The sequence below is a fragment of the Malaclemys terrapin genome, chromosome 16 (assembly GCF_027887155.1).
Source record: "Malaclemys terrapin pileata isolate rMalTer1 chromosome 16, rMalTer1.hap1, whole genome shotgun sequence".
In the NCBI taxonomy this organism is placed as follows: domain Eukaryota; kingdom Metazoa; phylum Chordata; order Testudines; family Emydidae; genus Malaclemys; species Malaclemys terrapin.
The window spans coordinates 23,692,811-23,705,436 of NC_071520.1; the positions used below are offsets into that span (position 1 = coordinate 23,692,811).

A 12,626-nucleotide genomic window follows, 5' to 3' on the forward strand; every position below is an offset into this window, starting at 1 on the left:
CCCAGGTGCCAAAATGGTATCTTCCGCGCTGGCACCTTCTACATCACATCATGTTGTCCATACAAAATTCTGTAGCACACTGAAAATTTAAAGGCAGAGCAAAATAAACTGAATCCAATATCAAAATCAATAACAGAAGGGCTATTTGTTTTTGTATTTAATTCAGTGAAAGCCACCATGTTTTAATTCCCCAGTAACTGCCAGAGAATTTCTAATGTGTCACACTGGAGAGCTGCAACATCCAGAGGCTTTGTTGCAAAATTTAGGTGTCACTTGCTGCTGAACGTAAGGACCTTGATCATAAATATTTTAATGAGGATTTTAAGCCATTACTTTATGCTTATGTCTCTCACAGAACTACATGGACCCTGCACTAAGGATTCTCATTACCACTAAGGAAACTTTACACCACTCTGGCAGTGACAGTGGGTCTTTAAGGCCTTTTTATACTACTAGATAAAGTGACGCTAATGTAAATGAGAATCAGGCCCTAAGAATCCATGGTGGAAAACAAAATGCCAAATCCTGCCATCTTTATTCAAGCCTTAGGGCTGGCCTACACTTGGGAGGTGGGGGGATCGATCTAAGATACGCAACTTCAGCTACGCTATTCGCGTAGCTGAAGTCAAAGTATCTTAGTTCGACTTACCTGGCGGTCCTCACGGCGGCAAGTCGACCGCCACGGCTCCCCCGTCGACTCCGCTTACTCCTCCTGCCAAGGTGGAGTACGGGCGTCGATTCGGGGATCGATTTATTGCGTCTAGACCAGACGCGATAAATCGATCCCCGATAGATTGATCACTACCCACGGGATCGGTTCGACGTGGTCTTAGGTGTTGTTCCCATTGAAGCCAGTGGGGGATTTACTGAATAAGGACACCAGGATTTAGCCCCAAGAAGCAAGAGAAAGAAGGGAAAGGGCCACACAGAGTGAATATGATCCATTTCCCATCTCTTGTATCACAGAGTTCGTTACACTATTTTTTCATGCTTAGTTTAAATTACCCAACTGGTGTCAACCCAATAAATCGCTGATGTTCTTTCTGATTGGATTAAATAAATAAATAAATAAATAAATAAAAGCCTGACAAAACACAGTCGGGTGTCAGTTCTCTAAGGAAGTCTTGTGCCCAACAACAAGGCTGCACGGCTTTCAAGTTGCCTTTACATTTCATCTCCTACAGCTCTACCTATGAGGAAAACAAGATCAGTTTTATTCAAGTTTCCCAGTTCCACATGACGGGAATGCAAAAAAGAGGCCTCTCCCCCTGAAGGAGAAAGGTTGCTGGTATCTGTCAATGGCAGGTGCTTTTTATGTCAAATAAATTTACTGCAGGTACTTCAAAATGATGGTGGCGTGTCAGCCTCATCATCTCTGTCTTCAAGTCCAATTATACCTCTCCAGGGAGTGCATCTTGGAACACATTACCAAAATGCAGGTGTGGATCAATTAAACTACAAAAACATACAGCTTTCAAAATCTGATTAAGGCCCGCAGAACCAAGGGAGCACAAAGTAAGGGCCTGATCCTACAAGATGCTGAGCACCTTCTGAGAGCTACCACAATTCCCAGGGACTTTAGCAAGAGGTCAGAGCCTCAGCGCTCCTTGGCAGGCACCCAACACATTTCAGTATTGGGCTATTAAGGCTGAAGGCGTCTCTTCCATCCTGCTATATACCTAGGTAGCAAAATGAAGTGCACAAATCATCTTTACTCGCCCCCCAGGGGGTGCTCTGTCATATGCATAGCATTATTCCCACCTTCCACCCTACAGCCCTCCCAATTGGAGCAGGAGCTAAAGGGGTATGTATCATTCCTTCCTACCAGGTTCCACCACAGTGGGCTGTATTCACTTTTTCATGTCTTCCATACAGTTGCCTGGCTGTAGCTGAGACCCCTATGGGTATGTCTACACTGCAGCTGGGATGGTGCTTCCCAGTGTGGGTAGACTGAGGCGCTAGCTCTGCTCGAGCTAACGCACTGACAACAGCAGTGTGGCCGTGGTTGCACAGCGGGCGGCTCGGCCGAACTTCCCAAGTACATACTCAGGGATCAGGAGGGTGAATTCATTTTCCTAGCATGAACAATAGTTGAAGCAGTATAAAGCCTCAAACTCCAGGAGGTTCACACATCCCTAATTAAAATGTTTAAGTGGCCCATGCATTACAGTTTATAAAGCAAAATTAAACTGCTGCAGAATCGGAGGTGAAAGCTTTTAAGAGTTTACCATTTTCTGCACACAACAGTTTGCTGTTGCTAACCTCGTTATGGCTAATTTGGCCAGTGTTCTCTCAGTTCATCTCTTAATATGAAATATTCAGTGTTTATCCTCAGCAATATTGCGCTTCAGACTCACATAAAATATTGAAGCAATCGTTTCCCAGGGTTAGGATTAATGCCCTTTTGCATTGTTTGCTATAATGGCAGCCAAATACTAAAGCCGCTGAGTTTTGTCTTCCTCTCAGCAGCATCTCTCCCAAAAGCTGTGTAACTGCACGTCATCACGATGTGTTCTTAATGGCTCCTCCCTCAGACAAGACATTCCAACTACCTTTGAAGACCTTGTGCATTGAAAAATAGCTTCCAGAAGACACACACGTGCCAGGCTAATAAATCTTTGCTATATAGGATTATGAAAGTGTCAGGTCTACGTTACAGCTTTAATGTATTTATCTTCACAACACCCTTCTGAGGTAGGGAAGTAGCATCATCTCCATTTTACAGATGGGGAGCTGAGGCACTGCACGGCTAATGGCTAGCTCTACAAAGGAACTGAGTGCCTAACTGCCACTTTAGGCACCTATGTCCAAAATTTAGATCCTCGAGGTTGTCATTCCACTACCAATCTCACCTGATGGGGCCATTCTGGTGGGCATTTTCCAAAGCTGCCTAGCAGATCGTGCCCTACCCAGAACAATGGTGGTGCTCTTGCCTTCTCCCCCGCCCCGGCCCAACTTTTAGTCCAGTGGTTAGAGCACTCCCCCAGGATGTGAGGGGGCCCAGGCTCAAATCCCCACTCTGGCTGATGTGGAGCAGGGATTTGAACTCATGGCTCTTCCTCCCAGGAGAGTGCCCGAATCACTGGGGGAATGGGTGGGTCTCCCTCAATATCTCTTGTTGAAACGGTTCCACTTGATATAAAATAATTAATAGAATATCAGGGTTAGAAGGGACTTCAGGAGGTCATCTAGTCCAACCCTCTGCTCAAAGCAGGACCAATCCCCAAATGGCCCCCTCAAGGATTGAACTCACAACCCTCCGTTTAAGCAGGCAATGCTCACACCACTGAGCTATCTGTCCCCTTACATACTTATTGGAACAGAGACTTAAATTTGGGTCTCCTAGGTCGCAGGGGAATGCCTTAAGCACTGGGCTACAGAGTCATTCTCTCATTTTCTCTGGCCCTATGACTAAGTATTTTCCATCCTACGGCTTGGTGATACTGGTCCAGTGGCACCAATTAGTGCCTTTTTGGCCTGCACTGAAAAAGGCTGACTGGACCTTGGGTCTGAACCCACTAAATGGAACCATCTCACGCCCATTGGCTGAGGCAGTTTCAGGAAAAGATGGTGCTCATGACCATCTTTTCCATGAAGAGATAGTGTTGGCATCTCCTGTTCTGTCTGTCCTGAATCTTTCAACAGCACTAAAGTAACTGACTTTAAAAAAAAACCTGGCTAAAGGCATGCTGTAATAAACCAATTGCTACCAAGGTAAATCCATCAACCAAGCTGGCATCTGAGTATTTCCATTGCTTCCAGAAAGGGTTGGGGCTCCTGGGATGAACTATTTCCTTGAGGGAAATGACTGGGCACTGACTAAAGCTCTGGTGACAGACACTATAGAAATGACAGATTGATAGATAAGATTAGCCTTCATATTCCTGGTCCATGTTATTTACAGTGAGTTACACCCTTGATCAGAGATTTTAATGACAAAGCAACAGCAAAGCCTGCAAATCATGAATGCCGCCAGCTCTATTTTTGGAGCTCCTGGCAAAAGAATTGTATCTTAACAACTTCAGGCAGCAGCTTCTCTCCCTAACCTGGACTGAGACACTCAGGCTTTGTTCGCTCTGCGGAAATTTCCCCCCAAATTCAAGATTAATTCCAAGCTTGTTCCCAGGCAGTGCAGACCAAGCTCGAGTATCCGGGACCCTTCTTGTAATCAGGTGAGTTTAAACAGAGGTCAGCTGAGTAAGTTTCAACCCCGTTTGAATAATCTGGTACATTTCCCCAGTGAAAACATTGGCCCTGGTTCTTCTGCCTCTTGCCCGGCGGCACATCAGTGAAATCACAGGAGAGATATTGGGGTAAATGGGCACAAGGAGGAGGAGAATCAGGCACAAGAGGCCAGATATCCCATCTCCTAGAACTGGAAGGGACCTTGAAAGGTCATCGAGTCCAGCCCCCTGCCTTCACTAGCAGGACCAAGTACTGATTTTGCCCCAGATCCCCAAGTGGCCCCCTCAAGGATTGAACTCACAACCCTGGGTTTAGCAGGCTAATGCTCAAACCACTGAGCTATCCCTGTGAGTATGTGATCCACAAAGCTATTTAGGCTCCTAACTTCCGCTGAAATCAATAGAGAGAGACAAGGTGGGTGAAATAAACATCTTTTGTTGGACTGATTTCTGCTGGTGACATAGGCGCTGACTCTGTGGGTGCTCCGGGGCTGGAGCACGCACAGGGAAAAAATTATGGGTGCAGAGCACCCACCGGCAGCCCCCCATCAGCTTCCCCCCACCCCCCAGCTCCTCCCACCCACCAGCAGGACCTGCAGATCGGTGCCTCCACCTCCCTGCCCGTGCCTGCTGCCTGCGATCAGCTGTTTCGCGGCATTCAGGAGGCTCTGGGAGGGAGGGGAAGGTGCGCTCAGGAGAGGGGGCGGAGCAAGCTCAGGGAGAGGCAGGGTGGAAGCGGGGCAGGGGTGGGAAGAGGCAGGTGAGGGTGGGGCCGTGGGGGAATGAGTAGAGTGGGGGCAGGGCCTGAGGATCGAGCACGCCCCAGCACATTGGAAAGTCGGTGCCTGTGGCTGGTGAAAGAGACAAGCTTTCAAGCTACACAGAGCTCTTTGGGCCTGAAGTAGCTCTGTGTAGCTCAAGAGTTTGTCTCTTTCACCAGCAGAGCAGCTGGTCCAATAAACAATATTACTTCACCCAACTTGTGTCTCCCATATCCTGGGATTAACACAGCTACAACATCTCTGCAAACACTGCAATAATTGGAAGCTTGGAGCCTGGACTACCTTTGTGGAACTGGGACAAAGACTCTTAATTCTGTAACAAAGAAATTAAAAACTAATTGAAAAAAAATTAAAACCCCCTTAATGTGGCTGATCCACAGAGAACATGAATCTGTGGGCTTGTCTACACCAGCACCTGGGGTCAATCTAAGTTACGCAACTTCAGCTACCTGAATAGCGTAGCTGAAGTCGATGTACTTAGATCTACTTACCACAGTGTCTTCACTGCAGTAAGTCGACAGCTGACGCTCTCCGCTTGCACTTCTCGTTCTGGTGGAGTACCGGAGTCGACGGCAGAGCACTCAGTGGTCAATTATAAATTGACCCCTGCTGGATCAATCGCTGCCCACCAATCTGGCGGGAAGTGTAGACAAGCCCTGTTACAGGCCCAGCTAGGGAGCATTAGCTCAAGCGGTAGCACTTCATGTTTTTAGCTCCAGAGGTCCCCGTTTCAATCACTGCTATGGCAGCTGTCATACATGTGCTTGGCATGTCACTGAAAAATTACTATCCTGAAAGGGCCTCAGCCACCTGGCTCTGAGTGTAGAACGAGGGGACGGGGGGGGGGGAGGGAGTGGGGATTGCATACCCCTTCATCAGCGTTAATGCAGGGTTGCCATTCTGCGCTTGGACACTTGAAAGGACTACCTACCATGTAGGTAACAGAGAGGCTGAATGTATTTAAATAGTCCCCTCAGGCCTTTAGCACTAGGGCCATCATTTTCAGAATTTGGGAGCCTGGATTTTCAGATGCCCCAAGCGCCCATGGTCTCCCCACCTCTGAAAATCACAGTAGTCATGTTCCAGAGCATAACTGTAGTGACTCAGGTTTGAAAACATAAGCCTAGGCGGTTAGCCCAGCCCATCCAGACATTACAATTTAGTTGTACTGCAGTCGAACTGGGGGGAGGGAGGGGAGGAGGGTTAGTCATGGACCAGGACCCCATTGTACTAGGTGCTGTAAAACACAGAACCGGAAATGGTGTTTACACTTATTCCTGTTCCAGAAAGGCTCATTCCCAGATGTATCCCTTATCTTGACATAGGCCTTAAGGACAGGCTAGCAGGGAGGGGAGGAGTAAGCGTGAGCCCCCTGCTCTCCTATAAGGTTTCTCCCCCACCCTCGTCATGTTTCAATCTATGTCAACCACCAGCTTTACTGCTCGTTACAATATCAGATAAAGAAATGAAGCCCTGTTAGCTACTGCTAGACAGAAAGTAGTGCGGGGAGAGGAGGGGAAATTAGGTCTTCTATTGTTTTAACATTAATTATACATTAATTATACAATAACATTAGTATGGAGGATTCAAGATAAGGTTTGCGGTACTAAAGCAGTGGGCAGAAATGGTTTGAATTTGACCTTCATCATAATTAGGCAGCATATTACCAGAAAATGAGGAATAATGCATTAGAGTGCTTTCCCCTGGCAAGCTAACAAGGGACATGCATTCTCTCACAGTCCTCAGGATGTTATGACACCGGTGTTTTCAATATATGCTTCTGACTAGGCAGAAGGAGCCTGATCCTAAGTACAGGGTGTATCATGAGTAATTGTGCTGATATCAGTGGCATTACACGGGTGTGAGATCTGAATCAGGCCCGGTGAATCTAGTAAGTGCAGTTGAGAGTCCATTCAGTAAAGAAAAACTGGGCTATATTCCTCGGTGGTTTAACTCTACTGAAACAAATGGAATTATAGCACAGATGAATTTGGCCCAATGACTGTTCCACTGTCACATTCAGCCAGAGAGAAAGAAAGAGGCAGTGAGAATGTCCAGGGGTTAGGGCCCCCACTTGGGAGGTGGGGGAACCGGGGTCCAGTCCCCCTGTTACAATCACTCTTTCATTCTTTATCCACTGTAGAACAGCTTCCACAGGAGAGACTGAGGGAGTCCCACATGAGAATATGCATAGCTCAGTGGTTACAGCATTCTCCAGAGTCAGGATACCCCTGTTCAAATTCTTTCTCCCCCTCTGGTGGGAGAAACTGAACTTGGGTTTCCCACCTCCAGGACAAGTATTCAGCCACTGGGCTAACAGTCATAAGGTGGGCAATAGGTAGCTCCCTGAGCACACTTACCAGATCAGGCCCTGCACTCGACTTAGGCAACTGAATGCTTCAAGAGAGACGTAACCGTGTGCGTGTCCAAAGGCAGAAATTATAGTCACTAGTGAGTTTAGGTGCCACAGGATTCAGCGGGAGTTTTGTGGATCACAGTGGAGCCAAAACTGAGATTTAGACACCTAAACTCAAAGACTTAAGGTATGTCTATACTTACCTCCGGGTCCGGCGGTAAGCAATCGATCTTCTGGGTTCGATTTATCGCGTCTTATCTAGACGCAATAAATCAATCCTGGATCGATCCCGGAAGTGCTCGCCGTCAACGCCGGTACTCCTGCTCGGCGAGAGGAGTACGCGGAGTCGACAGGGGAGCCTGCATGCCGCGTGTGGACCCGCGGTAAATTCGAACTAAGATACTTCGACTTCATCTACGTGAATAACGTAGCTGAAGTTGCGTATCTTAGTTCGAAGTGGGGGGTTAGTGTGGACCAGGCCTTAAGGCACCTAAGTACCTTTGTGGATCTGGGCCCTATGTATTTATACTGCACCCAGTCAACATGGTATCTAGGTAGCTGTAAATGTATACATACTTGGTAACACACATATATAGTAAGTGGCCAGGTTATGCTCATTTAATCCATGTAAATCCAGAGTGGTTTAATTGAATTCAGTGGAATTACATCACTGTAATTCAGAGCAAGGATAGAAATGAGCAAAAAGGATTGTCTCATTAACAATCTACTAAATCATAAGCTACTAAAGAGAAATAAAAGGTTAAGAATGCAATGCTCTTGGTTCTGGCCAACAGACTATGACATCTCTGCAATTAGGAAGGAACAATACAGGATGGAATTAATGGTGTAAAAAAGCACAAAATTAGTAAATTACATCCAAGCCAGCTGACAACTTTTATGAGAGGGTTTAACTCTGTACAGCACATGGAAACACATCTGGAAGTGAAATCAATATGGACTTTACAAAAGGTGCTTATCAAAGGGGGCAGCTACATGTTCTTTCTGAAATAGATAGCTAATCCCTGTGTCAGTGCTAAGGGTACGTCTATACTTACCTCCAGGTCCAGCAGTAAGCAATTGATCTTCTGGGATCGATTTATTGCGTCTTGTCTAGACACGAGAAATCGATCCCGGAAGTGCTCGCCGTCGACTCCAGTACTCCTGCTCCACGAAAGGAGTACACGGAGTCGACGGGGGAGCCTGCCTGCCGCGTGTGGACCCGCAGTAAGTTCGAACTAAGATAGTTCGACTTCAGCTACTTGAATAACTGAATTTATCCAAAAAAAATTAAATTACTCTCACTTTTAAGCGCCTTTACATGACTATGGTGAGGTAAAGTGGCCTTAGCATAAATGAGAATCAGACTTCTTGCCTTTGGTTAATTATATAATTATTAATTTAATGGTCTACCTGTTCTACTAGCCAAAAGGCAGAGTCCCAGGTGAGCGTCTCTTCTATCAATTATCAATCTGATGCCAGAAAATTTCACACAGCAGACTAAATTAAGCACCGATTTACACCCTGTTCAGTCTCGGGCGCAGATGGGATAATACAGGGTGTACACTGGTGCTGGATTTGATCTACTGTTCTAGGGCCTGATCCAAATCCCAGTCAAGTCAATAGAAAAGTCTCCCATTGACTTGAATAAGCCTAGGATCAGGCCCTTGAGTTTTATTCTCAGGCAGAAGAACTATTTTGAAAAAAAGACAAGAAAAGCAGTCAAAGGGCAGGAGCCTCGCTTTCACAATGTGTATAAATTCACCACTGCAACTGGAAAGCTTGTCTCTTTTCTTAGAGGTCATGTCAAGCCTTCTTTAGTTGCCGGCTCCAGTGGACCTTTTAAATTCAGGAACCAGAACAACTTCATGCCCAGCTTTGACAGCGTACCCATATGGAGGGCTGCTGCTTGAACTAGCTGGATTTTAAACAGGCAGTGTTTTGAAATGTAACACCTCCCTATAGGCTGCAGACAGGAGCGGCACCAGGGTTCTTGGCGCCCTAGGCGGGGGTCCTTCCGCGCTCCCGGTCGTCGTCAGCAATTCTGTGGTGGGGGGTCCTTTCACACTCCCGGTCTTCGGGGCACTTCGGCGGCGGGTCCCAGAGCGAGTGAAGGACCCGCCGCAGAATTGCCGCCGAGACCTGGAGCGTGGAAGGACCCCCCGCCGCCGAATTGCCGCCAAAGGCAGCAAAATGCCTCCCTCCTAAATCCTGGTGCCCTAGGCGACTGCCTAGGTCAGCTAAATGGAAGCACCAGCCCTGGCTGCAGATGTTAATTTTATTAGGGAGGAAGTCCTTTTCCTGACCTTTTTATGTCTAACTTAATCCAATCTTCTCTAACCACAGAAAATTCTAGAACTAGTAGAAACTTTACTAATACAAAAGGTAAGTCCATGAGCACTGTCTTACAGACCTGTATCTGGTTTTCTGAAGTGGAAAAAAAAAAAACCCACCTCAGTTCTTGAGATTACAAGCGCAACAATTCACTGTGAAAACAACAAGGAGTCCTTGTGGCACCTTAGAGACTACCAAATTTATTTGGACATAAGCTTTCGTGGGCTAACACGGCTACCCCTCTGAAACCTGAATTAATTGTGAAGTGATAAATAACAGAGCCACTAATCAGATAAGAACAGCATCATGGTACATAGCAAAAGAATAATAGTGAAATTTATAGAGGAGTACTGTGCGCCTTTGAAAATCAAGCTGGGTCACACGTGGAGATATTCATTCATGTTTCCTCTGGTAAAGACTTCGAGGAAAATGGGTTGAAAGCAAAAAGGAAATGTGATTTTATTTCAGTGGCTATACTGGAAACAAAAAATACAAGCAAACCTGAACAAATGTGCACAAAGACGGCTAGCATTGGTCTGGGAACGTGAAAGCCTCAACTGATAGCATAATTAAGGAAGCTGCAGTCAGGAAAAATTGTTTGTTGCTAAAATATTGTGTTGAATTTGATGATGAGGGTGATGTAGTATGATTTGGTTCAGATCCTTCCAGGCTTGACAATAGAACACTGTATTTCTTCAATCAATTACCTTATGTAGAGAATTTGAATTAAGCACATGTTGAGTCCAGTACACATTTCAGCACAATTCCTTTTTTTCACACGTGGCATAAGAGAATTTGCTCACTTCATAAAATGCAGCATGCCAAAGTATGTTTTGTTTTTTTTTATGATTTTTATCAAGATTTACAAGCTACTGATGAAAACACCTCCTTTTCTAGTAACACCTCTACAAACACCTTCTCTGGTTTGACAATAGACACCCTAAAATTTCACCAGTAAAGTTACAAAATAAGTTCTTTAACTCCCACACCCCTTTATTGTCTTTGGAGATAAATTGGAATGTATTTGGTTTACCACATTCCAGATGCAATGGCTGATAATGAACTCATTCCATGTTTTTTAAAATAAGGTGAGAGGGTGAATTTTTGGATCTGGTGAAAATCCATGTACATATACTTCAAAATGAATTATAGGTTGATGATATACATTTTCTTGTTTTCCTAAGATAGCATGAAAAATTCTCGGACAAACTATGTGCTATCTACTAAGACCTCTATGGTCTTATCTACAAAAAAGGTTACACTGATGAGTTAAAATACTAAGACACAGGCTTTGGTGCTTCAAATAGCAATCTACAGAGAACATATAAATATGGTCTGTCAGATCTGGAAACGTATTTAGAGAAGACACAATTACTATCAAGAAGACCACAAGGAATGTTCTTGGTCAAAGGCTACAGAGGTAGTTAGTATTAAAGTTCTTGGATCACAGGATCTCTGTTTGCGGAAGAGGTAAGTGTAGAGCCTTATCTTCCGTAACAGCTGTGTCCACATGACTCAGGCAAAAAAAACAACTACCATTCCAAGACTACTCTTTGAAAACTCCATAGAGGTAAGAATAAAGGCAAGATAATCCTACTCAGATCTGATGCTTATGCACCACAAACAAAAAGCAGACATAATAGACACGCAATTCCAGTTAAAATGCTTCTCTACCTTTATGTCTACATAATAAATAATAATAATAATTTGTATGACTTTGTTTTATATGGTAACAACAGTGGCAAAGTTATACAATCAATGACTTGAAAAGGTCATATTTACAATGGCTTTGTCTCTCCATTGATTTGTGTTAATGTAGAGGGAACCAATTTAACCTATTACATTTGAAAGGAAAGTCTGCTTTTGCTACAGTAGGTGGGACAAGGTGGTTTAAAAAGCCATAGATCTTACTATAAAGAAGTTATTATTAAAAAAAAAATCTGCTTTCTTGTGTACCAGGTGGCCTAATGTATCAGTGCAAGTAGTCTTTCATCCCTGGAGAACTCAGTTCAAGTCCGTGTGGTGAAATCTTGGCCCCACTGAAGTCAATTGGAATGTTGCCATTGACTTCAATAGTACCGGTATTTCACTTTTGATCTAATTTTGTCACTCTTATACACATCACAAAGCCACATCAGAATTTGGTAGAGTGCAATGTCTTTCTTATGAGAAGCTTTGGACTGGAAAAACAAGGTCAAAAAGGTCAGGAGTGTATTAGCAACCTGGCAATATACCAATCCTAGCAACTCTTACTATTTATGTAATAATGGGTGCAGAAGGGCTGCATGGCAACCAGGGTCCCTGAATGATGCTTCCCAAGTATAACACCAGACAGCACGTGCTTCCCCCTCAGCAGCATTGATCTGCTAGCCAGTAAAAAACGAGGCAGGGCCATGATTCCATTCTCCCCCCTTTGGTTGGTTTAGCACCATTGAGGGCCCTGCACTTTCCGTGTTCATGCATTCAGACTGTCCAATCCAGGGATTCACACCGTCCTCTCTGCTAGGCACATAGACAGCACCTGCATCGCTAAGTTCCACAGTACAGAAGGAGCAGGCTATCCCTGCACAACCTCCAGAAATCCAATGCCCTTTTGAACACTGACACTGGATCATTTCTGGGGGGACTCCATGACTGCAAAGTTGGGGGCCTGAATTGCCACAGAGAGCACAAGGACAGGGATCGTGGTTGGCTTCTGTTCAGGGGCACAATGGGGGGGGGCAGAAAGGGGAAGCTCCATCTCTTCACCTTGCACACCTTAGTTTAGCCCCCTTACCTTTATGACATCTTCGTCAGCTGATTTACATTCAGTGGACTCTGAAACGTCGATCACGGAACCATCCTCGTGCACAGCAACAACTTTCACCGGAACAGACACCGTCTTCCCTGTCAGAATGGCCGTGTTAAGGACTTCTGTATCCTGCACATACAAACACATGCACAAAAAGGGGATGCACGTTAAATAAGCATGAC

General features: G+C 45.2%; 1 protein-coding gene across 2 annotated transcripts in view; it reads right to left on the bottom strand.

The window, feature by feature from the left end:
- Nucleotides 1–12,626, bottom strand: part of LOC128824953 (transmembrane protein 132B-like) — a 367,758-nt gene that overhangs the window by 51,628 nt on the left and 303,504 nt on the right. For both annotated transcript variants that reach the window (XM_054006929.1, XM_054006928.1), the window contains one exon: nt 12,430–12,573. In XM_054006929.1, coding sequence (XP_053862904.1) covers nt 12,430–12,573 — 144 coding nt within the window. The remainder of the gene's footprint in view (nt 1–12,429; nt 12,574–12,626) is intronic.